Source organism: Struthio camelus, chromosome 1, assembly GCF_040807025.1.
Source record: "Struthio camelus isolate bStrCam1 chromosome 1, bStrCam1.hap1, whole genome shotgun sequence".
Taxonomy (NCBI): domain Eukaryota; kingdom Metazoa; phylum Chordata; class Aves; order Struthioniformes; family Struthionidae; genus Struthio; species Struthio camelus.
The window spans coordinates 61,658,741-61,685,312 of NC_090942.1; the positions used below are offsets into that span (position 1 = coordinate 61,658,741).

General features: G+C 42.2%; 1 protein-coding gene across 1 annotated transcript in view; it reads right to left on the bottom strand.

The window, feature by feature from the left end:
• RFX4 (regulatory factor X4) overlaps positions 1–26,572 on the bottom strand; it is a 101,848-nt gene that overhangs the window by 61,360 nt on the left and 13,916 nt on the right. The window contains exons 2-4 of the mRNA XM_009680018.2: positions 19,001–19,087; positions 10,471–10,531; positions 4,793–4,916 (exon numbers count right to left, since the gene is read on the bottom strand). Coding sequence (XP_009678313.1) covers positions 4,793–4,916; positions 10,471–10,531; positions 19,001–19,087 — 272 coding nt within the window. The remainder of the gene's footprint in view (positions 1–4,792; positions 4,917–10,470; positions 10,532–19,000; positions 19,088–26,572) is intronic.

Sequence of the window (26,572 nt, forward strand, 5' to 3'; positions counted from 1 at the left end):
AAGTGTCAGCATCCTTCCTTTCCTTTTCAAATATTCGTTTACTACTGCTTGTCAAAAGACATGTCAGGAAAGCACCCAAAACAAGGAAGACCATAGAAGGAAGTATATAACCTCCAGGGGGCACATGAGCGTTGTGGGAAGAACACTTTAAGAGGGTGTAAAAGTTTCTCCTAGTGCAATTTTGCTAAGTGTTCTGTATAAGAGATCTGCTGAGTCTTGGGGGTGACTTAGCACTACCCAGTAAAGTTAAAGCAGAAGACTGAGGATGGGGAAGATGGGGGAAACAGATGCAGAGGAGAAAGATTACATCTTCAAGAGGCTGGATTAAGAGAATGAGGCTCATACAAGGTGGCAAACGAAACAAAGAACAAAAATCAGTGTTGGCTGAGGAAATAAAAGTGAAAGAGATGCTCAAAGATCTCGCATCCCAGCTGAATACCTGGGTAACTTTGTACAGCTAGTACAGAACCCACAAGCTTTCCAGAAGCAACCCATACACAACAGTCACTGAGGGCGTTGGAAATGCTGAAATTATTTTGCTTTTTAAGTAATTTAATTCACTGAAGGCCCCACTTCAAAATGATTTAGCTTTTGCTGCTAAACTCAGTGAGGATGGCGAGTGAGAGCCCTCAACCACAACAGTTCACAGCTCAACGTATTAATCAAATAAGAAATCATCGATAGTTTATGCTCACGTTACTCAGAAAAACCGCAGCACCTACTCTGCCCTCCCTTCTACGGGCAGCGGCAGGACCTTCCCATTGGAAGCATCTTAAATTGCTCTCCCTGCATCTACAGAGTCCCAAAGCAGAGCCTGAGGCTTCTGCAGCACAGGGCCGAGGGGTGCAGGGTCGCTGTCTTTTTTTTCTTTTTTTTTTAAGTGACCTAAGCAATAGGGCTTTCACTCCTCCTGCCTGAAGACTAATTCACAGTCTAAACATGTTCGCTGTGAGAAAGCTTTTTTTCCCATATGCAGCATTTTACGCTGTTAATAACTCCATGACATGCCTACCCGCCCTCCCTTCACTCCCCTGCCTTCAAGGAGTAGTTCTCTTATTCTGCTTCACTCCTGGGTGAAATCGTGGCCCTGTTGAACATAACGTATGTTTCCCTACCACCTTCAGTGATATTGGGAGTTTAAACAGCAGTTTCCACTTGCTGATGCTAAGCTGTAACCAGCAAACTAATATAGTATACAGATGAAAGCACGCCTGTCTTTTCCAGGCAAGAACAAGTTCTGTAATGGCCAGCTAGGTCACGTGGCTATTAACAGACTGGCAAATGCTAGCGTGGACAAAAATGCCAGTACTTTTCAAACATGTTATTTGGTCGAGTAAAGCACTAGCAAGCTGGCTAAAGTGCATTAAAGCTACAGCTCCCTTTGTCATATAAGAATATATCACATACTAATAACCATATTAGAGTCTTTCTTAGTTTGGATGTATTTCAAGCACCTTAGGAGTACAGGTTGCTTTTCTAAAGATGTCTACTTATACAGTAACTCTGCTTTCATCTTCGTGTTAACTTTTCTTGCTATTTTAGCCTGATTTCCTCAGGGAACAAAGTCTATGAGAAATTACAGTCCTTCTCTTAATCTCTCCACCCCACCATTCCCCAGGGTAATTTTTATTTCACTAATCCAATTCTACCAAATGCCTGTGGTCCAGCCAGCGTCCTAGAAGTTTAATGGAAAACACTGGCTGCATCATGGGGAGAGCATATCGGTGTTAACGTTGAGGACAAATCAGGAAGGAAAGCTCAGCCTTGAGCTGCTGTTTGGCACTGCCTGACTGGACAACCGCAAGTACGAGGCAGCCAGTCACCAGGTGTATTGCTCCGAACCAGCCTCCACCATTTGTGCTGATTTTTGCTCTGCTGTCGGGGGGTGGGAAAACCAAAAAAAAAAAAAAAAAAAAAAGAAGGGGTGGGGGGAGAGAGAGAGATGAGGGAACCCAAAAGTATGTGGAAGGGAGATGCAGCGGACATGTGAGAAAATTAAAAGCAGCAAGACCTTGAGCAGTGGCTGACCCTGGAAAGAACTGAAAGTACTGCAGGGAAACATGGAGACTTTCGAGAAGATTTGGGTACCTGGAGATATTATAGAATATTTGGAAAAGGCTGTGGATTTAAGGAACATGGGAGATGACAAGGAAATTAGCTCCATTAAACTGTGGTGTTCATGGAACAACTTGTCTCTACTTCCTTCTTCTCTGACTCTGTTGTGGATTTATTTGACTTATATCAGGTTTAACAGGTACACAGGGGTGGAAGCTTTGTATGCAAAACCTTAGCACGGAGAAATCACTTGCAGCCGAGTTTCATATATCTGAAGCAGTTTTTACAAATGGAGCTTTAAAAGTGGAATTAACAGTGTTCTATTAATCGACACGTAACTGAGTAAGTAGCAACATGTTAGGATGTAACTTATTACAGATTGTTTTTAATGGGCTGAACTCCATCTCTCTTTTTAGAAACTATCAGTCTGTTAAAAGAAAAAAAAAAAAGCCTAAATGTTTAACATTGGCCATAGAGTTAAAGTTCAAAGATGAATCATAAATTCAATGTCGTCTATTCAAAGGCGAACTGTCTACAACTTCACAGAACAACTAAGCCCTTTCTTTGAAGGAGATGACAGCTGCAGGACTCTTGATGAGTCCCAATGAGGACAAACGTGTCTGGGGTCTCTGTTGCAGCAGCTAACTGCGGAAGCCCTCAAGTAGCACCTGTTTCACTGCACTGCCGCCAAGGCGTTTATCAACGCACATTGCCAATGCGGTTCTCAAACACCTGATAACAACTGTCTGCTGAAACTTCATCCATGTACCTGCTCCTAAGGAGAAGTTGATTGCAAATTATTGATTGCACAAAGTGGCTGTCTGCCTGGCAGACCTTCATGACCGTGCAGCATGTTTTCTTAGCAACAGCACTTGACAGAATCGCTGGGGTCTGCTCTAGGGTCTGCAGGGGCAGGAGCCTGCTTCGCTCCCATGCTTGTGTCAGTGCCGTCTGAGGTTCCCGGACACACCTATGCAGAAGCCCCTGTTTCCAGGCCCAAAAGTAACGGCCACACATGAAACACTGTATTTTGGGACAATATTAGGAGAATTCTGCACAGGTTCCTCTTCACAAGAGAGGAAAACAGACTGCATATATCACTGCTTCAGAACTAACCTTACTGCATCTAGCACTTGGAAAACATATGGGAATACCATGATTTGCAGATAGAAGACCTGTATTGCCAGGTCAAGGTACTCGCACTGATGAAGGGAGAGAGAAGGATGATAATATAACAAAACTCTTGCATCCTGAAAACTGGTGATACCCCTGGCAAATTTACGTCCTAGTGAAGTAATTTCAGAATGTTTACTCCTTGTGCATGATTTACGGAAGCTTTTAGTAGGAGCAAAAGTAGCATCATGTAAACCACATAAATGTAAAAACAAAAACCAAAAACACACACGTGTCAAGTAAGTTAGCTTCCATGAAATCTGTTTTCCTTTCTCACTATTCCTAAATTACATGTAGCCACTATATTTACCACTTGGTACTAATAGTATATCAAAAGAACTATTTCATTTTCATTTATATGGTATACTTAAACAGAAATCAAACACAGAATCAACTAAGCTACGCAGGACAAACAGCAATGTTACGTGATACATTTTACTTGCCTTGCTCAACTACCTAAATAATGATTCACTACAGAAAATGACACCTCAATAAATATAGTCGTCATCTTCACCTCTTTTTACACAGGCACTTACTCCATCCTATGAACGTGTTTCGTTCTTTGAATACCCAAAACTTCTATAGAATTAATGTCTAAACATGAAAAGAGAATAGCCTAGAGGGAAATCAGCTTCAGATTCTTATTTGTAAGCATTTAAAAAACAGTATCAAACTTCACTTTTTGTTTTTTCGCAGCCTATAAGTTTTTAAATCCTGCAATGTTTTCTAGAGTAAAATTTCAGTTTTAAATAAAAATTAAAAATATAAAAAAGTCATACTGTTTTTCACTGAGAGGAAAATATTACTTAAACAGAAAATCCAAAAAGTAATAATGTAATATCCTGGCCATTCATTAATGTTTGGTACTGATGTACAGAATAAGAGCTTTATTGCTCATATCTGGGCTATGCACAGCTGCATCTGTGCTAAGAGTATGTCTCCACTGTGAGCTTGGAGATAGCAAGACTGGTTCTTGCTAAAGCTGGCCTAGAAAGTCGAAGCACAATGAATTGCAGTGCAAAGATATCCGGGGAGCTTGTATCTGTAGTGCCATACAAATGCAGGCAGATGCTTTCTGGTCTTGCACATCTGGAGGCACTGTACTCCGCTCCATGGATTTGCCTTTGTGGGCTGATATCCTTCATTCAGGGATCTTATTATGCTTAAAAACGGTATAGACAGGTCCAGAATTAAATGACTGAAATTTATCATTCTATTTTTATGGAAATAACTGATAAAGCACTACAAGTCACAATGCAGACTGTTTACACTGGCTTGCATTTGACTTCCACACTGCTAGTATTGTATGCCACGTTGTTGTCAGCTAGGCTGGGGACCGCACTGAAGTCGCCAAAAAAAATTTAGTGTATTTTGCACTCACAATGAGAAATGATTCCAACCTTCTAAATACTTCTTAGCATTTCTCTTGAAGCTTGAATACATAAAATACTGCATTCACATAACACTGTCTTTAGGAAGGAATGATGGTTTAACTCTTTTCAATGATCCAAACTCACCTGGACCAGATTAGAGCTCAAGGCATCCTACTGCTCTTTAGACTCACCTTCCCAAAGCTGGCAGCATTAACAGGCTGCGTGTCGTTTTTCTCACAGAAGTCCAAGTAATGCATGTAGAGAGCACTTCGAGGAATGCAAACACCTTCTGCAATTTCATAGTTCTCCTCCAGCCTTAAAAAGCAAATATCAAACAGAGAAAACTGCAAGTATGTTGGATGCCCTGTATTATAAACAGTGTGTGAAGCTGCATCTTTGAGGCCAAACCTTCCAGCTTCTCCTTTTCTACTAAGTTTTCTCTGCTTTGTTCTTAAGTTCTTTTAATTCATTTCCGTACTGCATACTTGCATCATCTAGTTCCTGCTTCCTATCAAATATGGAGGCTGTGAGTTCTCAGAGAGAAGTGGAGATGAGCACAAAGGGATCCTGCTCTTAGACCATATCCAGAGCGCTATTTGCAGAGGAGAGGAAGAGGGGGGGAAAACAAAACAAAGCAAAAAAAAAAAAAACAAACCACCAACAGGAAAACAACTAATGATACGCTATACCCAAAAGCATACTGGGGCAGACAAACAGACGTACAGCTACGGAACAACAAAAGGCCCTGAGGCAGCCTTCTTTCATTCTTTAGAGGACAGGTCACCTTTGGCTCATGACGCACTTTTCACTCCTATCCAGCTGTAAAATTTCTTACCTGGAGGAAGCAGCTCTGGCTAGAACAAGTTAATTGCAAATACTGAAGAACGTGCACAAAATCATAGCTGTATAATGTTCCCTTGCTATCGCTGATGGACAAAGCCAAGAAAACAAGAGCCCACAACGTGCTGAATGCAACAGTAAAACAACATCCTGCTGTACCTCGTAGAAAATATAATTACTCATTTACGCATGCAAACACAAAACCATCTAAGTATAAAATCTTAACTTATGCATCCAATATACTAACAGGTATATTCTTCATCTTTAGACCCTGAAACTGAGCTCATTATAAATCTACTGATTAGAAGAAGCATTCATTTGGAATTATATTTTATAGTTGCTGATCCAAAGAAGTTCAAGAGGTATTTATGCACATGCTTAACCTTAAAACCACAAATCTTGTTGCCATCCATGGTATTGCTTGTGTGCTTATAGTTATGCATATGCTTGTGTGCTTTGCTGGCTGGGAGCACAAAGCGGGTGCAATTTCCTCTTTAAAACTGCCAAAATTAATATATTTTCAGAAAACTCATCCCTCTCATTTGATAGCTGTAGAAGTTCAAACCTCACCAAACATCTAGTTTCTCTGTTTCATGGCTTTTTCTAGGACCTACCTTGCTTCTGTTTCAGACATCATGGTCATTTATGACCGCAAACTATTTTAATAAGATATCCGGCTAGATGAATGGAATCGGTTTGTATGGGCAACATCTATTCTTCCTTGGTTTCTGCAGGGATATCATCACGGCATCTTTCCTCAAATTCATAGCGCTTTAACAAAACCTCCTTTCAAAACCTGGAGAGTTCGTTTGTATACTATAGCTGCTAATTGGAATGTCAGCTTCCGTGACCAAGACAGGACAGAAAGAAAAGCAGTTAATTATTTCTGTTCATATCTGATGAATTTTTCTCTTTTTCTCCTCTCTTTCACAGACAGCCATTAGTCTGACACTGAACAATGCTCCATTATACCTGAACTTTTTTTTAATGATCAAAAACCCCATCCTGCTCCACTTCTTTTATTTTCCTGTCTTTTATTTAACAACTTTATCATATTTTGAATTCAGCTTCTTTCTACAGTATTGTAGAAAGATAATGAACTCAATCTTCTACCTAACAAATCATTATCAGAAATATATATAGATATAGATATATCATTTAAATGTCCTAATAAAGCCATGTGAAATCCAGAAGTTCACAATGAGACCTTTTGTACTGCTACAGTATAGCGATAAAACCCCCAATCCTGCACGAAAGTCGATTTTATCTGTCCCTGTTACTGTTTTCCTCTTTATACTTGTACACTTCTGGATCAAACGAGGTTATTCTATAGCAGAATAGTGTCTGCACTGTTAATTGTTACAGATTTATTTCTAGATATTATTAGGGGAACAGAACACTGTGATGCTAATATTGCTAATTACACAAAGGATTCTAGAGCAGATTCATTTTGATACATGAGAACAATTTCTGTGAAATTAGTAATCTGAGGAGAATCCATTCCCTAGCAATGATTTACCTTCCTCTTTTTAGTTCTTTCTATGGATAATCGCAGAAAATAAAATTGTTTTGTTGACTTTACCCTCACAGTACTGTTATTGTTTGGAGCGCTTATACTGGAAGCCACCGAACTGCATAGAGTTAGGCTGTCTGTGCTCTGAATAAGTCACTGCTTAGAGAGGCAGGTACACACACACGTATGCCAATTTGAGGTAAAATAAAATTTCACGCTTACAGCATAATCAACCATTTCGCCCATGAAATAATCAGGAACATTTTAGAGCGAAGTGCTTAGCAAGCACTGTAGTTTTACAGACAATAGTGAACACAGAAGCATGGATAAGCACAAGATAGTAGGTATGTGTAGATTAATGTCTTAATAGTTAAATTCAGGCTGGTGTAGCTTCCCCAGTCCAAGTGATGGACTCTAGCAGTAACGCTACATTTACCAGGTCTTCCACTTCATTTTGTATCATCAACAAAAAAAAAAAGCAAAACAAGGAAAAATATCATTCCTGTTTCCAGGAAAAGGATATTTAGCCAGGCTGAGAGTCATGCAGACATGCCTTGGTATCTTTGGCTACTCATCCCTCCTCATTTACAGCGCTGAATATACATTGGCTCTATAGAGGCGTTCTTACACCAGTAAGCACTAAGGATAGACCCCTGTGGGATGGATGTTCTTCACTGCTTTCAGCAGGATGCTAGACAAGAAATAAATAATAATGATGGCGATACGAACCATGTAACAGAAAGTACATAGTTCCCTTGTGCTTCGCTTCTCTTTCCCTGCTACTTTCATCCTCTTCTTTTCCTTGCTCCTCCTCCATTTCTGTCCTCCAGTACTCCCTTGCCTTCACTATCTATAAATGATAGTAGCATCTCACAGTAAATACTATTTTATCTCTGAAATCTGCAGAATAATTTACCCCATCACTTCTGTCTCTCTTGAATCTGGCCCAGAGATTCCTGTTAGAGGGAAGGACGCGTGCTTACCCAAGGCATATTCAGCTAAATTTAGTCTTTCGTCTTTCTCGACTGTGCGAAAAAACAAACCAAACCAAAACAAAACAGTTTTGAGGCCTGAGCAGATAAAACTCAAATATGTGAAGCTAAACACAAGGAAACGGTTGGAGCAGTGTCTGCGCAGCGCTGACCACAATAGTTTACCAGCCTGTGGGTTGCTAGGTGCCACCGCAGTACAAATAGCCTGATACTAACGTGTCTGGTTTTCCAGGACAGTGGAAACTCGACATCTTCACACCAAGCAAGCTCAGACCTTTTTAGGATATTGATCACATTTGAGCTTCCAGTTTTTTTTAGTACATCAAACCCCGTAGCATAGTTTCTCCAGGCAATATCAGTTTAAAGCTACAGTACCAAGGCAGAAAATCATATAGAAAACACAGGAAGACTGTCTGTAGTATGGCTATCAAGCTGGGAAACGTCTTCCTACCGGCATATTAACGAACAAACCAAAAGCGTAATTCAGTTTGGCACCAGATAAAGAAATGAAACTTTAAAATTTCATTCCTTTCTGTTTCCCCATGTATTTTGTGGTGGAAAATTGGATGGGGGGAATTGCAGACACTCTAAAAGATTCAAAAGGTAGACTGTTTGACCTACTCAAAAGTGTAGGAAGCATAACACAACCGATAGGTAGTAAGATAGTACACTGGCAAGAGGGAAAGGGAGAAGATATGAGCAGCCTTTTTATTTCAAAATTTTAGGATTCCACTGCAAATACTGCTGAAAGAGTAGTATCATGCACACTGCATTCCAGCAGGGCTCAATATCCCAGGAGTTTAGGGATTTACTAACCTTTATGACTGCGGAAGCTTGAAAGTATTTGGCAGAAGATTGTTTACAATATTTGCATGTTTGCTGTTGAGAACAGTATCGCTGTCATGTTCTAATTAATTCTGTCTTCTTGGCTACCACATTATTTGCTCCGCTGGAAAAGACTCTTAACTGACTCTACTGCAAAACAAACATTATTCTGAATTTGGGACTGGCAAGCCCTGTCTACTATTTTATTTTAGGTAGATTGTCCTTTATTATCAACCTGCCTGAATGGTAATGAAGTTGCTTGGGTGGATAATGGAAAATATTAAAATATATCCATGACATTTCACTATTGTTTCAATGAATTTCTCTCTCTATAGTCACTCCCCTTCTCTATTCAAATTTCTTGAACTTCTGAAAAACTGCACTTTCGTGGTGCAAATAGGTACAAAGAAGCAATGATTTAGAATTTAGTGCCTTAATGTATATGTCTCAGTGTTTTCACTGAAAGTATCTGTGAGTTTAGCAAGGCAGAACACTGAGTACTTTCAGCAACTTATTCTGAATCAAGCCACAGGTTTGGGGTTTTTTGAATCTAAAGTTTAACTAATCAACCTTCAAGAGCAAAAATAAATGATATAATCTGAATCTTTTTATGCATATTTCACAGGCAGAAAAAGAAGAACATTCGCTGAATAGATTATTCTTTGCTTTTTTTATTCAGTTAGATCTCCCAAGAGGCTGACACAAGCAGAAAAATTATTTTACTAAAAACAACACTATTTGCCAATAATCCATCTTTTCACCCAGTAAACTATAAGGAATATCTACAGGTGAAGTAAAGGCTTTTCTTTAAAAAACAAAGCAAGCTAAGGAATCTGGCTTTTCAAAATAGTCTGCTCTGAGGCCTGATGAACTTCTCTGTAACAGAGCTCTAATCTGCCAGATACAGGGAACCTCCTGTAAGGTGCTCAACAACTTTCAGTATAAATAAAGCTAAACCAGGATTAAAAACCTAAAATAAGTTTAAAAAAAAATTTACAAAAGCCTAAGAGATGACCTATGGAAAAAAACGTCAGAAGTGTGTGTAACATCACAGAACTTGCAGCCAGCCATAAGCAGCGCGGTAAATCATAGTCGGTGGAACAGCGCTTGTTCACTTTTCATGGCATAGTAGACTTTTGCTCAGACTTTCCTTTCCCCACCTCCTCTTTCCCCCTCTCTGTCTCTTTCTTACTCACTTCCTAAATCCTTTTTCTTTTTTTAAACTAAATTTCCAAGAAGATTTTGACAAATAAATCAGACCACAAAGTCACTTCTTTTGTCCTCTTCTACCCTAAATTACAGGGATCTTATTGCAGTAAAGCAGTCTATAAAGGTGGGCTCCATCTCAGTCTGAAACAATCTTGAGTCTTGAAAAGAGTTCTCAGTATTCATTTTCTTTTTGTATAAAATATAACAATAACGACAAACCACAAATCACCAAGTGAAAAGGTGACAAACAAATCTGCCAAGCAGACCTTCTAAACCGCATCAGAGCTTTCTAACGTCCAAACAAATCCTGTAAGAGCAAGGCAATTTTTGAGCAGTTATACAGAACGCTAATGCGCAGACTAAACATGTATAGTGGAAGTATCTTGAAAACTCTGTAAGATGTCCCAAACCTCTATCCACTTCAGTTGGAAAAAAAAAATAAGAAAAAGCACTAACAGATTTTTATGATTTTTTTTAAAAGGCATCTTACCATTGCAGAGTAGCTGGAGTTGAGTGTGGTTTTGATGCTCTATTATTTTCTTTTTCCTCATCTGTTAAGGAAAAAAAACAACTGTGTAATTTAAGTGGGAATTGCATTTGTGTACTAGTAAGGAATTATCTGTCCAAAAATGTTCTCAAGTTTCAAAGATTTCCCCAAATAATGGCTAAATTATGGAAATAAATATAATGACTCTCCCTAAGCTAACAGTCATAAAAGCTGCTTAAGACAACAAAGCTCGCAAACATCACTGACAGCAGGAGCAGAGTGGTGTGCAGGAACAATGACATCAGAAAACATAAGTTTATAGGAAAGACAGTGAATCTGGGACCTCTAGCAGCATATCAGAACTTAAATGATTATCACCTGCTTTAAGGACACAGCCGCTTTATCAAGTTTTGTCTTAGATGAGGTATTTAATGTAATGGGTTCATTCACTGCTGTGATCCTAGCGTATGATATACGCTAGATGTTTGTAAATTTACAAGGTGAAAGCTGAAAATGAAAAACTGAAATGAAAAACATTCTATAATACAGTTTATTTCTTTTCTGGTAAGTTTTCTGAACGTATTCCAGATTAACTGTTTCCAAGGTAACTCTTCGATCTTTGACCTTTCTAAAAAAAAAAGAAGCTTAATTCAAGAGCAATAAAGAAAGAAAGGATGAAAACAGAACCATTTTAAAATACTGGATTTTTTTCTGGTTCACGTTAATTCTTTGAAACATTGAAAAGAACACCTAACATAATTCTTACGAAATTGTGATTTCCGAAGCATAAAAGAAAACCATACTTCTGAGCGAAAGCCGGGAGCCTGAAACACAACCAGCCTCTCCAGAAGGGGATTCTCTGGGAATCGCTGCCGTATGGAGCAGACGTTGGTATTTCTACAACTTCGTCCCCGATGAAAGCGCTAAGCGTAGAAGGCTTTGACGGCTAAGCAAGGAGCTAACCCCCTGCATCTATATACCACGCCGCAAAGCTTCGTTTCTTTACGCGGGCAACCCCTAGAAGTCACTTAAGTCAGCCTTTCAGATGCTGCACCTGAAGGGAGCCTGATGAGGACCTCCAAATATCAGACCCCTTTTGGGAGGTCTTTTGTGCAGTCTCAAGAACCGACCGGCACAGGAGGAAAGCAATTAAATAAATCACTAAAACCCCAACCACTTTGGAAAACGCTGCCTTCGGTCCTCGTGCCACAGTATTTCTTCTGTTACAGATGGGGCAACTCGTGGTAACGGGGCATCCTCCCGCCTGCGAGGCCAGTCCCTTGAACGTCGGGGAGGGGGGGGAAGAAAAACCCCGATTTACAGTCACCCGCCGAGGCTCCCGGCCACCTCCTCCCGCATCTGCATTACAATGGCGCCGCTAATTATTGCGCTGCACACTCCTTCCCGGCCTTTCAGGGGCCGGCTTTTATTCAGCCCGTGGGCCCAACATACACATTTCAAATCGCTTTTTCAATTGTGGTTTTCATTTGTTTCTCCTAAACAGACAGGTCCGTAGGCAACAAAACCTCCGGCACCCAGGGCTCGAACGCCGACGGCCGTGGCGGGCCGCTACCGCTGGCGGCCTCACCGGAGCGACCCGGTCCCCGCCGCAGGCTGTGCCACGGAGCCCTGCTTGAAACCACGGGGTCAATAAAACAGTGGCAGCCCGGTCCCTCTCCGAACGGCGACGGCTTCGCCCTCGCTCCCTCCTTACTCTCCCCGACGGCACAAAATCCCTCAGCAGGACGGGGCCCGACTCCGGCTTTGCCCCAGGGAGGAAGGGGCGGCGGGGAGAGCATCCCGGGCTCAGCGTCCTGCTTCGCGAGGGGACGAGGAGTCCCCCTCCAGGTCGCCCCACGCTGCTGGGGGCCCCGACCCGGCAAGCCCTGCCGCTGCCATGCGGCCCGGCAGGACCCACCAGGCCTCCCCGACGCTCCTGGCGTTAAAGCGAAGGAGGAAGGGGATTGCCTACAAATGGTTCATCTCAGGAACGAGTTTAAGGGGGCAAAGTGCCAGCTGGGGGGTTCCCCCTTCCCCCCACAGCTTTAATAACGAAAACGGTGCTGGTGGCCGTGGGGGGGGGGGGGGTGCTGGCCTCGCGAGCAACCCTCGCGCCTGCGATGGCAGGAGGCTGCCGGCTGCTGCCCGTGCCCCCGACGCGAGGCACCGCAGGGCCCCTCGTACGCGGCTGTCAGGCCTCCCACGTTACAGGGAGAGAGGGACGCCGCAGCGGGGCAGGGGAGGGCGGCAGCATGCCGGCGCCCATCAGCGACGCCAGGCCCTGCCACCGCTTAAGGTTAATCCTTCCCAGGCACGAGTCACCCGTTGCCTGAATCAGTATTTTCCATGTCTGCGTCAAAACCTGTCGTCCGCTGGTTTAAATTCATGATCGGGGCGGGAGTTGGGGGGGAACCGAAAAGGCTGGGAACCACCAATCTTAATAAACCAAGAATATGAAATCCGGAACAGTCCCTCTGCCTGTGAAAGCAGGAGACACTGGTCCCCCTCAAAATAACACTCCTGATTATCCTTCAGATTTGGGCAGATAGCATGGAAAGGTCTGCTATTAGATGGCTCTCACCTACACCAGCTGGATTTAATTCTCTCTCTCTGTCAGACTTTGACTCTATCAGACACCAAAACGATACCTAGCCTAAACAACATTCGAGTCTCTGCACCCCGTCCAGCTCTTGTTTACTCATGTCAAGACCTGCGCCCGGACGCTTTGGCGCCCGTTAACAGCAAGGTCGTAAACTGCCGTTTAAAACTCCTCCTGGGCTACGTCCACCTCCCGGGGATCCTTCCTGAAGGATCTTCGGCATCCCCCTCCCGTTGTCCGCTTCAGCCAAGGAGGAGAGGGACGAACTCTGATCTCGCTCAGACACGTTCTTGAAACGCCATTTTCCAACAAGGTATTTACCCAGGGAACAACTGGCTTTTCAATAAAACCGAAAATTTCCCAAGGAGTTAGAGTTCGTCTCCCCCAGAAGGAAGTCTCTGTGTAAAAGAAATAGAACTTTTCTGTTTCCTGTCACTGGATCAGCTGTCAGCCAAAACGTTCCCCGTTTTCACCAGTTTTTGGCTAAAATATTTGATTTCAGAAAATTTCACTTCTTTTTTTGTTAAGTGGATAGACAGAATTGCACCTGGTCTAGGAGTAGAAGGGACCTAGAAATATGAACTTTTACTATTAGATATACAAGCATTTTATTCTGCTTTGTATAGTTCAACCATATAATCTCATCAGATAACTGAACTGCAGAAAATAACAAATATCCCTATTCCTAGGATATTTAGTTGTTAGTAGGGCACTTGATGGCCTCCCCACTGAGCGAGAATTGTTCTGTGCAACTCCTACCTCAGGGCTGAACCCAGATCTGTTTGCACAGCAAGAAAAACAACTAATACTTTTTGGCCCGTCTTTTTATCAGTCTCCCTTAAAAGAACACTGCAGATTAAAATGAACCAGTACTTTTTAAAATTCAATACTTCAAAAATCCAGTCTTGTGAAGAAAGGAAACAAGGAAGCCAAAAGCAAGTCTTGCTTCAAGGCACTATCAAAGAGCAGAACTCACGACACTTCATTGGCAAACGCAAAAGGACTTGAAGCCATGAGGAAAAATCCCACTCCTTGTGTGCAGCGGCAGGTGTTCACACATAACAGCAGCTGTACAGCACTTCGTAGAGAAACCGGATGGCTAAGAGCAGATCTAATAACTTCACTCCACCAGCGGTTACACGTGCTGTAGTCCTCTTACTGGCTTTCCAAGTAAAGGTATCTCAAGCTACCTGGTCTGGTAGGAAAACTAGTACTCATCCCAAGCTGAAATCGCGTAATAGCTTATATAATTACAAGTAAAACTCTCAGACAGCATGAAAGAGGCCGCTCCATCTTAACATTATCAAAGAATAAGAGATGTAGGAGAGACATTTCATTTCGGTTATTGAAAATCATGTCTCCCATCACATGTCGAGTAAGCACCAGACCTTGAAGTTCCCTCTTCTAAACACTTTAAAGAAGAACGATTGCTTCTCCCATCTATTTTCCCAAGTTAGGAAAGAAGGACCAAAGGGAAGAAAAGAGATTCAAAACCGAAATCCTCTGACTGCATACAGCAACAACAGAGCGTTGCTCTCCTCCCACAGATATCAGAGAATCTTTTTCTTCCTAACCTCCGTGGAAGTTTCTTTGCTAACAGCTCTGTCCTTTTCCTGGCAAAACTTTGTTTCAAAGCTGTCAGAGTAAAGCTCACCTTGTACCTTGCACGTGCATTTGTGGCTCACCCTGAACTTTCAGTAGTATCCTCTAATTTCTGCTTTCTTGGGATTTAGGTCCCACTTGAGGGATTTCTTGCTTCTCAGAGTAAGGCGCAGAGACAAATCAACAGGAGCTGTGCTCAGCACCTCTGAGCAGTATGCCTTAAACACAATAAGTTGAACATCCATAATGTGAAGACCTAGCATTAGCGGACACTTTTTTAAAATGTAGAAGTTGCTCTCTGTCATAAACTAATTGCAGATAAAGCTCTGTTTTCCACTGTGGAAGTATTAGAGCAGCCCTGTACTTTCCAGTCTGGCCTCTGTGTGCGTCTAGGAGGACCTCTGAGGAGCTTATGTGGTATCAGAGGCTTTATCAGGGCAAAATCCTGCATTTAGGTCAGATAGCTCCACAGCTTTCAGATGAACGGCCTCTACCCTGTTGCTCCTGCAGTCCAGGTTCTGACTGTTCTCAGAAGAGATCTGCCTTTTGCCAAAATGAATTAAGCCATAAGAAGCAGCTACCCTGCCTCTTACTTCCATGTAGCTACAAATAGGATTCAGGCTCCTTAGCATGTATTCCATGCTTTAAAAAAGAATGGGATTTTTCTAAAGCCCCTGAGAAACATGGGAGCATAATTCTAATTCAGTACGTCAAACTGGAAAATAAAGGGTTTTTCCCAAGGAAAATTTCCACAAAATTAAGTAGTGTGGGGATGGTGGTGTTGGGGGAGGAGTCAAATTTTTCAATGGAAAAATTAGACTTTTTGTTCAAATGAAAAACAAAAAAGAAAACTTAGATTTAATGATTATTAAGAAAATTCCTTTTAATGGAAGTTCACTTTAAGTCAAAACCACAATTTTCCCCAAATAAATTCTATTGAAAATTTTTCTATTTCAACCTGCTTGAACACCAACCCTGAACACTGTTTGTGAAGTACAAGAAATAGTCTGAACCTTTTCTTTTACACTTCATGAACTTCTACACATTTACATTTCTAAATACACAAAAATTGTACAAGCAGCCCTTCCACTTTGTCAGATAATGTCATAGACTCCCTCCACAGAAAATTGAAGTTGAAACTTTCATAATCCTTGAACTGTAATCTTCCATCCCCCTACTTCAATTTTGCAGAATCTGGCTGAACACACAGAACTGAGAAACTATTTCCTCTGTTAATTATTAGATATGGGATTATATCATTCCCTTTTCCTGTGGATCTCCTGACTAACATCTAGAACGGAGAAATGGCAGAAGAAGAAATGTTTAGGAAACTGGAAATTAAATAAAAATTAAATAAAAATTAATCTAGAAGGTCTATATTAGAATGTAAATACTATGTTTCAGGGAGAGGCCATAATAGGCTTCAAAGGGGTAAGAAAAGCCCCAAGAAGCAACGAGATGGTGAAAAGCCACAGCTACGAGTCATTACTTCCTTCACGCTGTAATGCAGGGATTCAATAGACCTGAAGGTCTGGACGAGAATGGAAGAATATTGCAAAGGACCTCCCCACTCTGAGATACAGTTCTACAGTATAATGCAACTGTAGAAAAGGAGATAGCAAAACTCTTACTCTAAAACCCTATGAACTGTAAAAATGTCCAGGAAATAAGAGTTACAAAAGTAAGGATGATAAGGACATTAGCAGATCACAGTGGAAATCCTAGTAGCCTTCAATGAATTCAAGGCCAAAAAAAAAAAAAAAGAAAAAGAAAAAGAAAAATCCCTGGTATGGCCCAGCCAACAGCTACCTAATATATTTAGAGACAGAAAGACAAGAAGCCAGGAGAAGGATGGATGATGCCTTATTTTGGCTGCAGATGAAAAGCAGAACTCCACTTACAACTGTAATTGGACCACCATGCTAAGGAATTCAAACAGGGCTGTGTAGCTTTTCTCAAAACGTTTTGCTTTTCACTGCTTGTAAATGTATGAGATGGACCAGACAAGGAGCGACATGATGGTTTGGAAACTTCTTGGTTGGTGTGTGTCGGTGGTTGGTGTCTAGAGGACCCTGCTTGAGCAGGGAGGTTGGACTAGATGATCTCCAGAGGTCCCTTCCAACCTCAACCATTCTGTGATTCTGTATGGGCACTGTTAGAGAAACGTTAGAAAGACCTCGAGGCCTGAACAGGACCACATAGCACAATGTTTTCTCAGGTGAAACTTCTACTTTGTTCTGGATCCCATAGGTTATTGATTTTCCTACAGCTAGGTAAATGCTTTATTTTTCTTTCATAGTCCCTCTTCTCCACCACCCAAGAAAAAGGATGATTTTTCAGGGGGATTAGCACACACTGCAAAAATGATGGTACCAGTGAAAAGGAAGCAGCTGGAAGACCTGATTATAAATAGGAAGCTAAACAAAAATCAACTCTGTATCTCCAGCCTGGGTTTCCATGATACACTGCGGCAATGCATTCTGCATGCAAACCGTAGGACAAATTCACATACGTATTTGTTTTTTCCGTTTTAAATTTGCTGCTTTTCAGTATCATCAATTGCCCCTTAATTCCAGTATTACAAAACAGAATGAGCACCCACTCTCTTTTCTCAATGCTGCTCTCTGAAATACCTGCTCTCAGTCATCCTTGCTAACCTACACAAGGTCACTTCTTACTGTCCCCTCTGCGTGGGGAAGTCTTTCCATGCTTGCGGCTGAGCTATAGTCTCCTACGACAAACTGCCACTAGTTCTGCTACAACCTACTTAGGCTTACAGGTCTGGAACAGAACACAGAAGGAGACTTATATAATTACAATCATTTTGTTTCCTCTTTTCTTTTTATTTTTAATTAGCTGGTGGTGCTGGATAACTACCTTGACCTTACTGTCCTGAACTGTGAGTCCACAGAAAAGCTCAGTAAAGTCACTAGGACTGGATCCTAAATTCTGCCTCTATTAAGAGTATGAAGTCACTTCCCTTTCATTGAGGGTGATTTCCCTCACTTTCTCAGTATCATCAGAGAGACTGAAATGCACTCCATGCGTCTCACAGGTTCTCATGCAATGCAAATTAGCTTTTTTGTTTGCTTTTTTGTATGCTTTTTGTTTTTGTAAATTCACTACAATTTTATTTTTAACACTACAATTCAGATTCCTTAATTTTTTAAAAACAAAAAAGAGCACCCTCAAAACCCAAACCTGCCAAGTTTTATTAGCTTTCTTTGGAAACTCTTATTGAACATTCTCAGCTTGGGAGTTGTGAAGAAATATCATGCTTCTAATGCCTTCTTTCTCCCTCAGAGGAGATACTCCCTCAGAAGAGACCCTCAAACAAATAAAATTAGGGCCCAATGTAGAAAATTCTGTCATCCACTAAAATATTGTGTTGCAAGGCATGTAACTTCACTGTGACATCAAAATAAAGTAGTGTTCTTAAACCCCCCCCCCCCAAAAAATGTAAAAGGACATTTAGCAATTAAGATTTATTACAAATACAGTTTTTAAAAGTCTGGGTTTGAATATTACAAACATTTGGGTCTTTCTGAATTAATAATTTATTCTGCATAAATCTGTTGTAACATAAACTAATACATGAAGTATAGAGAGGGAAATTAACCTGAATGGTATTTTGCTCTAGTCAAATTCAACAGAAGAGAAACTGCATAAACAGTGAAATCTAAACGGTAAACTAAAAATTGTCTTACAATTTTAAAGAGAAACTATCAGAGTTTTTGCAGGTGTGTTTGGATATTTTTAATTACCTGCTCTTGTTAAAAATCAAGATCTGAAACTACTCTAACTGGAAGAGATGAGGAAAAATATCTATTTTTAAATCAATTGGATTTATAATTGTTTCCTTTCGATAACTAAAAAGGAAGCATTATCGTGATGTATTATGTGTGATTTTTTTTAATCCGAAAATAATTATTTAATTCTTCAAATAAATATTTTATATATGCGATTCAATACACTAGTATTGAAAAACAGCATGATTTTTCCTGTATTTCAGCTGGACAGTGTTCACTGTGAGAAGCAAAACAGATTGCTTTACTCACGAACTAATACTAAGAGCACACTTTAGAGGTCATCCAATTCACTGACACCCAAATTCTGCTAGCTGTTTTAACTGACAGTATTACTTCCTTTTAAATAATGGGAAATAACAAATATTCCAGCAAAAACATTTATAAAACTATTGGATATGTCATTGAGCTGACTCTTCAAACTACAGAGTACCAAAAACATCAGAAGGATGTAGCAACTTATAGAGGAGGAAATTAGCACTTGGACACGTTCACAGGCATTTTAAATTAAAGAAAAGTTACTTACTTTCATCATTAGAAACATTCCCCAGAGAGGTGTGACTGGAATAACGTTTGTTTTCACTTTCATTGAGACATCGTTCAATCCAACTCTCTGCAAAACAACAAAGTTGCTCTTTTTTGTGTTTGTCTTTGCATGAAAAGATAAATTTCCAACACACAAAATTAAATAAAGCACCATGGTTTTCAACAGATGGTATTTTGTAGCATTACTTTTAAAATATGCTCAGTCTGAGGTTATTTATTTCTTGCTTTCAAATTTAGCTGTTGCTTTTTAGTTCATTCTTTTAATGACAGAGGCTGAAACACATCCAGGCACATAACAAAATCTCTTTAGGATATTCTCTCTCCTCCGCCATGATACGATAGTTTTTAAAAAAAAAAAAAAAAAAAAAAGGTCTCACATGGGCAAATGAAAAACAAATTGCATTAATTCCTAACTCTTAGATTGGCAACAACTTATGCACCTGAGCATTTCCACTGGTTTTGAAAGGATTCTTCAGGTGTGTAAAATCAAGCATTCGTGTGCATTTTTGTTACAGTGGGGCTCAAATGGTTCTCTCTTAAGTCAAGTCCTACAACCCCCTATGTTTCGGTGGAGCCTTAGGCCCTGCCAAGCTCTTTTCCCCACTGGTACAAGAGTCCCACATCATAAGTCAGCAGCCACCGAGCTCTTCAAACCTCTCCTGTCCCTTAGCGGGTGCTCTACCACTCGCTGTCTGCCAGTCTTACTCCCTTCCTATTCCCCCCAGATGGAGGAGGTTCAGCACCGCAGTGATCTGACTCTGCTGCTCCTCTCTCTGAACACTATATCATTCACCCTCTGACTATTTCAGAGAACGGACCAGGCTCTGTGGAAATTACTGTTACAGGTCTTCAGGGCAAAAGCTGCACATTGCTGTGTGTTTCCTTGGGCGATTGTATGTAATACAAGTCCTTCCATTTGCTTGGAATCCCTGGATATTGCTACAACAAACCGACCCTTACCCCCGCCAAGTTATTTTTCAAAGACACGCACATGGGCGGAAGTAGGTTTAGACCCACAGAATCCACTGTGGTCAAAGCAAGAAAAAGAAGGGAGCGCTAGAAAGGCCCCACAAACTACAAGAGGAAACAACCCCGCTGAGTGACAAAATACACAAGAAATAAAGTGAAACAGGCCTTGCTGCCAGCAAAACTGCTAGAGCCAGAAATACCTTCAAAAATACAGAACTGGCTCCAGTTTCCTTTCCATACACTACCCCACAGACACATCGGGCTACTGCACAGAGCAGTCTTGGAAAAAGCTGTCCATGTGGTTTACAGAAGGTGAAAGTTGGTATTATTTCATTTCAGAATTAGATACCAATAAATAAATACATGAACAGTCATAGATAAACAGGTCCTGCAGAAAAATGCTTTGCATACCCAGGCAGGTGCACAAACACACATACATTCCCCTTCACACACAGTCTCTGCTGTGACACACACAAAAAGGCAAAGGCATTGGTGTAGGAATTCAAAAAGAGGTATTTTCCTCCTATGACAAAGGGGTCTTTTCCAGATCCTGCCATAAGACTTCTAGTACAATCTCTCTACTTGTTTCTGGTTTTCAGGCAGTGTAAGAGAAGCCATGGCAGCTCCAGGCCATTCCTTTCGCTCTGTTTCCTTGCCATGCGTTTACAGCAGGAACACGCTGAAGTGTTGCCTTCATCAGTACAAGCGTGCCCTGACCACATCTTCGTCATGGGACGTTCATCATTGAACCGCTCTGAAGAACCTCACAACAGCATTGTCTCTTCGCAATAGCTTATTCCTTTGAAGCGGGGCAGTATGCTTCCCCCCAAAATAGCAAAAGTAACTCTTGCTGTCAACAGATTTTTCATGACAGTCCTTTTTGCATCAAATTCAACATGGTCTCGTCTAAAAACCACTCTAAGGTCACTGATATAGCAGCTTAAAACTTACCAGCAAAGTCCATGTTGCCTAATCAGCATCTGCTTAGTTACTACCCACAAACCTGCAGTGAATCAAACTCAAAGGCTTTATCATCTCATGCTGCTCAGCTGTGCCAGGTGAGGGTCCTCCACCTCCTTGTCTGAAGACCAATGTGACCCTATGGCTGCTCTGTGCCCAATCTCCTTCACTGCCCTGAAAATGAGCTAAAAGTGTCCCTCCTTTCCTGTTTTAATGTTGTTGGGAACAGGATCTTGGGTCTTCGCAGATTACTACGAAGTGGAAAGAAAATCACTGCTGAGGACCACATCTGCGAGAGGTGCAAGAAGCCTTGGGGGAGGTTACTCTACCTCCACCACCTTTCAGAGCGCAGCGAGGGCTGTACATAATTCCCTTGGCTCCAAGCCCAGCTGCAGGGAGTAAAAGCCAAGGTGGCTGCCAGCAGCGCAAAGGAGAGACCCATGCCCAGTTCTGCCCTTTCTTTTCCTCCCTCCAGTGAGAGCTGGGAAGCTCATCCTCTTCCTTCGGCAGTGGGCAATTGCCAGCAGCCATCTTCAGTCATGTTCACTGCCTAAGTAGTGGAAAATAAAGCTTTTTAGGTGTGATTTGATAGCAATTTTCTTGCCACTATCCTTGTTCACGTGCTGTCTCTGAGAAGCACATATACGCCCCTTTTCATTGGCAAAGAAGGCAGTTTACGCTGCAAGTTATAAAGTCTCTGCAGTGGAGCACAGCTACTGTTTAATCATGTGCGGCAACTAGTTTGGTCCTGAATCACCCCATCAGCTCACTGCAGCCTGAGTCTGGCTTTGTCTCTGCGGCCTCGCATTTAAATAGCTGATAGAAACTCTTCAAGCCTGAAAAGATACATGACCTGTCTGGCAGCAAAGAATGAAGAAAACTAACTCTTTTGATCTAAAATGTCAGGGAGTTTTTGGCAAATTTGTCAAATTATTTGGCAGATGACAAAATGGGACAAAACCAACCAGCTGTTTAAAAGCTATAGTATCTGATGAACTGAGTGATGTAAGTATAAGTAAATAAGTACCCTAATAAACATCTTAGGTAGATTTAAGTCGATTTTTTTACTATGTGTTTAAAGAGAAAAATTTTTACAAAGCTTTAAACTCTTAATATTAATAAGAATGCCTTCATGCATTAAAAGAAAATGCAACTGCAGTTTTGCTGAAAATTAAAAAATTAAAATATTGATATAAAATATTAAAATATTAAATATTAAAATATAAAATCTTAAAATATTTAGGAGCCCACAGATCCCAGACATGATAGGACCTGCCCAAAATAAAACAAAAAAAGAGGGTGAAGCTGGCAAGTATCAGCTTCCTAAGAAAAACACAGAGCAAACAAAATACAAAGTCAAAATAAAGTCTGATCTTCAGACCTTATTTCAGAGTTAATAACATAAGACCCTGCCCCAGTGTAATGAACCCACTGGGCAGCATGCTGTACAAACCGAATGCTCTTGCCCTCAGTAGACACAGCAATACAACCCTGCCATGCTGGGGTCTGTCCCAGACAGCCCCTGTTGTCAGGCTATAACGATGGAGGAAGACACCCATGAAACCCTTGGTGCCTCTAGCCAGATGTTTCTTTACTTGCCCCCAGGCTCTCGCCAACCACACTACACCACAGTTCTGGACAGGCATTGAGTCACGTGGAATGGAAATTTTTATAGGATTCAAGCCCAAATTATTGCTCTCAGACCTTACAAGTTTCTCCTAGCTGGGATTTCACACTGGAAAGAGTCACAGAGTAACAGACAGCTCAGGTGGCAGTTAAGCAGAAGCACGTTATCAGACCCAATAACAAAGATGAATTGTTAACACAATGTGTAGAAAACCCAGCCTTTTAGTGGGAATTGTGACAGTGGAAGAGAACCCTGTGTCTCAAACAGGGTATGTTTTTACTCACTGTATTTTGACCACATCAAATCTTACGGCATTTTGCCTCCCTGTACTCCCCCAGATGCCTTCCCACCCTGAGCTGCAGCGCACTACACCCTCAGCTGCACCAGCACAACAGTTTGAGCAAGGATCAGCGCTAGCTAGAAAACAACCAGGCAAATACATTACATATAAAAAAGTTAGATCAGTCCCCTGGTGTAACTGGGGGCACAGGGAAGGAATTAGCATTGGAGCAGAAGTGGAGACAGGAGGTGACCTTGATGCTGAAGAGCTCTCCTCATACAACCACAGTTTACGTAGTTCACCTGGAGCACCCTAGTTGTTGATCAGCCACACCTTGTCCCAGAGCTGCTCATTCCCAACTCCAGGCTGCCTCTCTTCTCTTCTGTTATGCCAGTGCAACTGTGTGTAGGGCCAGAAACCTTCAGACCTCCCCTCCCTATGCTTGTTTTTAGTCTGATGCATTTATTTCAAGCCTACAGTTCTCCTAGAAATGCCTTTCCCCAGTTGTGTGGTCCCTTGCCTGGTCCTCTCCAGCTGTGGAGATCCCACAGTGCTGCTGAATCATACCCTTCAGAGGCTGGGTGTCCATGTGTCAAGGGACACGTACTGCAGTCGCATGACAGTGACTCTACAGAGCACTACAGAAAAGCTCAGTCTTGTTGGTCAGCCTCACAACCCCACAGACTGCTGTCCTCACCCGGACAGGGGGTGCCGGAGCAGCAGGAAAAAGCCAATAGAGTGCAGTGGGAACTACGAGAGCCAGCCTTGCCTCGGGGAGAGGGGCATGAGTACTGGACAAGGGAGGCTTGTCAAAGCTGTGAGCCCCAAGAGGCGCTGTGGCTCAGGCCAGTCCTCAAAAGCCCCAGGTAGTCTTAGGAGAAGTTTGTCTAGTTTCTACTGGAAGATTGCACAGCCTTCCCTGCTTCTGGCAGTTTCACCTCCTTCTCCAGGAAAAAACTCAGCCACTGCTCTGTTTGTTAAAAACACATCTCAAGGGAGATAGGAGCTGTGGTGCTAATGGAGGAGTTTGCTTGGCCCAGCTCTGGGGCCAGGTGTGACAAGAGCCAGGGCCAGCCTCACCGTCCCCTGGCTTTGCCCCTTCTCCAGGCACCCAGCTCTGCATCCTCACGTACCCGCATTCCCTGTGTGGATGTTAGGGGCGCTGCGGAGGCATGCCCCCTAAAAACCTTTGTTGTGTGCTGAGAAAAACGCTATGTGGCCCATATGGTGGTAACTCTGTACTGTGACACAGTACGGAAACTATTACAATCTTATTAGCCAAGAATGCAAGTAAGGTATATTTAACGGTGTTTTGAAGAGACACCTTTAAATATTGTATCAATCATTTAATTTGGTGAGGCTCAAAAGTGAATTTTAATGGAGCACACAAAAAAAGCCCCTCAGCTTTACAATTATTTTCATATTTTTGTATACTGTTGAAGACAAATACATTGTATGTGATGCAGGATTTTAGCACAAGGGAAAACAAGAAGATTATTCAAATCACAATCATTTTTCCAGTGTCGATTTTCTTACAGAATAGCTTGAGAATAATCATGATGCAAACAAAATAAAAATACAAACTGTTCCCAATGAACTGGTGAAAGATGAGTTTAGGAAACTCATGAAATTACTCCTGGCCCTCACTTCCCCCTTCTCCCTTTGATCCCAGCCTTGGTAAGACTTACAAATCCACTGAACCTCGAGCACGACAGTATTCTTCTTCCGTTAGATGTGTCCACCCACACATTTAACAACAAAAGTTCAAACTGAACGTGTCTTTAAAAGCCAGCAGAACAGAGGCCTGCAGGGCTGTCCCTCATCCCCACCAGTTACAAGGCTCTTCTCTCCATACTGACAAGCATATTTGCATTTATATGTTGTTTCAGTGCTAGGCTGGGAGGAGAAGGCCTGGGACTCTCCAAAGCAGGGGCAAGCTCAGGGGTAGGAGCTTTCATGAACTAGCAGGAAGGAGGAGCACGAATTTTTTTCAATTTTTTTTTTTTTTTCCACAGATCATCTCCTTCAGAAGACTGATAATTCAGACTTCTTTCATTGACGGTCTTCTCCCCTTTGTGCTTAAAAGAGCTGCTGGTGATTTCTTGCGGAGGATGAAAGAGTAAGAAACAGCCTGCTGCTGGAAGACAGCTTCGAGAAGCTTACCCCACACTTGAAGGGAGAGAAAACAGCGGAGGTGCCCGCTTTTGGACGGTACGTTTAAGGAGATAATCGCGCCGTCTTGTTTGTATAACGGTTATTGGCTTAAGATTTCTGCAGCCCAGGAAAAGAAAGAAAAAGAAGAAAAAACCCCCACATTTATTTCTCCCCCATACGCACTGCCACAGTCAGAGCAGCGCGCGGGGCACCTGGGCGCTGCTCCGCGGAGGGGAAGAGGAGGTGGCCTGGTCCCAGCCGCGGCGGCTGTCTGGCCGGGTTGGGCTGCGCACTGCCGCAGTATTAGGTCCCTCCCTGTTTTCACAGCCTCCTCTGACCGTCGAGAGCCTCCAAGGCCGCTCAGCGCACAAGCAGGGTGTCAAAAGCAGCCGGAGCCGGAGGGCAGTGAGGCACAGCGGGGAGGGCAGCGTACCCCACGCGCCACAGCCACCGGCTGCAGCCCTGCAGGAGCATGTGCACTGCGTGTCCTGGAGGGAGATTAAGAGGTTTTAGGGGCAGAATGAAACTCCACGGTCGCCTAAAATGAGCTGCATGTTGCCTTACCTCTTTACCCTGCAGCAGAGCAACTAACTGTACTGGTTTTCCCCCAGTTAGGCCATAACCTGTGATCTGGTTGTGGCCATATGACTGGCATAATTTTGAGCAGCTGCTTTTTGCTGAAAGTGTACTAGGTCAGAATCGCCATGTTCTAGAAGGATAACCCATGCCTCTAGCTCTAGAAAGAGAAATAATAAGGCTTTTGGTAATCACAGTGCCAGACTTTGCACAATCTACATACACTTATTTCACCGCAGCCCTAGCAGTTGCAGTAAATCCCTCTCATCAGCCTTCAACTCTAGATAGGTTCCCACACCATAAATTTTAAAGCTGTTTGCCAACAAGTGTGACAATTTACGTACTTCAGCTCTGCACAGGGGACCAGGATTTATTCCACAGAGGTTTGTTTGCTACTGAAATAGAGCTACTTTTGGAATAAGAATTAGAGATTAGCCAAGACCCAAACTCCTTACACTTGAGCCAGGTACAAACTTGGATGGCACAGCTGCAACAGAGTCTGACTCCTTATATTTCTTCATGGCTATTACTGTAATGTTTCTCCCAGTTTCTCGTGGCAGGTGTAGAACAGAGTACAAACTAACTGTGAGCAAAACTCCATAAAATGTAGATACTGCAGATATAATGGGACCACCAAGTTTTAGTGAATTTACAAGAGGTCTTATTGGAAAATGAATATTCAGAAGTGATGACATACTTAATCTTACAGTCCCTGTGATGGGGGAAGAACTCCTGTCGTACATACAGTGCCTCAGCACCCCCAAGCTATTTGCTCATCTCTCTCAGAGGGAGGAATTACACATCTCTTCCTGCAGCATCTCTTTGCCAAGCATCTCCGTTCTGGCCTGGCCAGCAATGCTGCTTAGCTGCTCCTCTGATCTGTTAGGCCAAGAGGAAGCAGCTGCAAACAGCAGATCTAGCTGGTAACAGCAGCACCTTGATAGCTCAGGAGACTGACTAAAGGTTATGGAATCTCCCATGTCCAG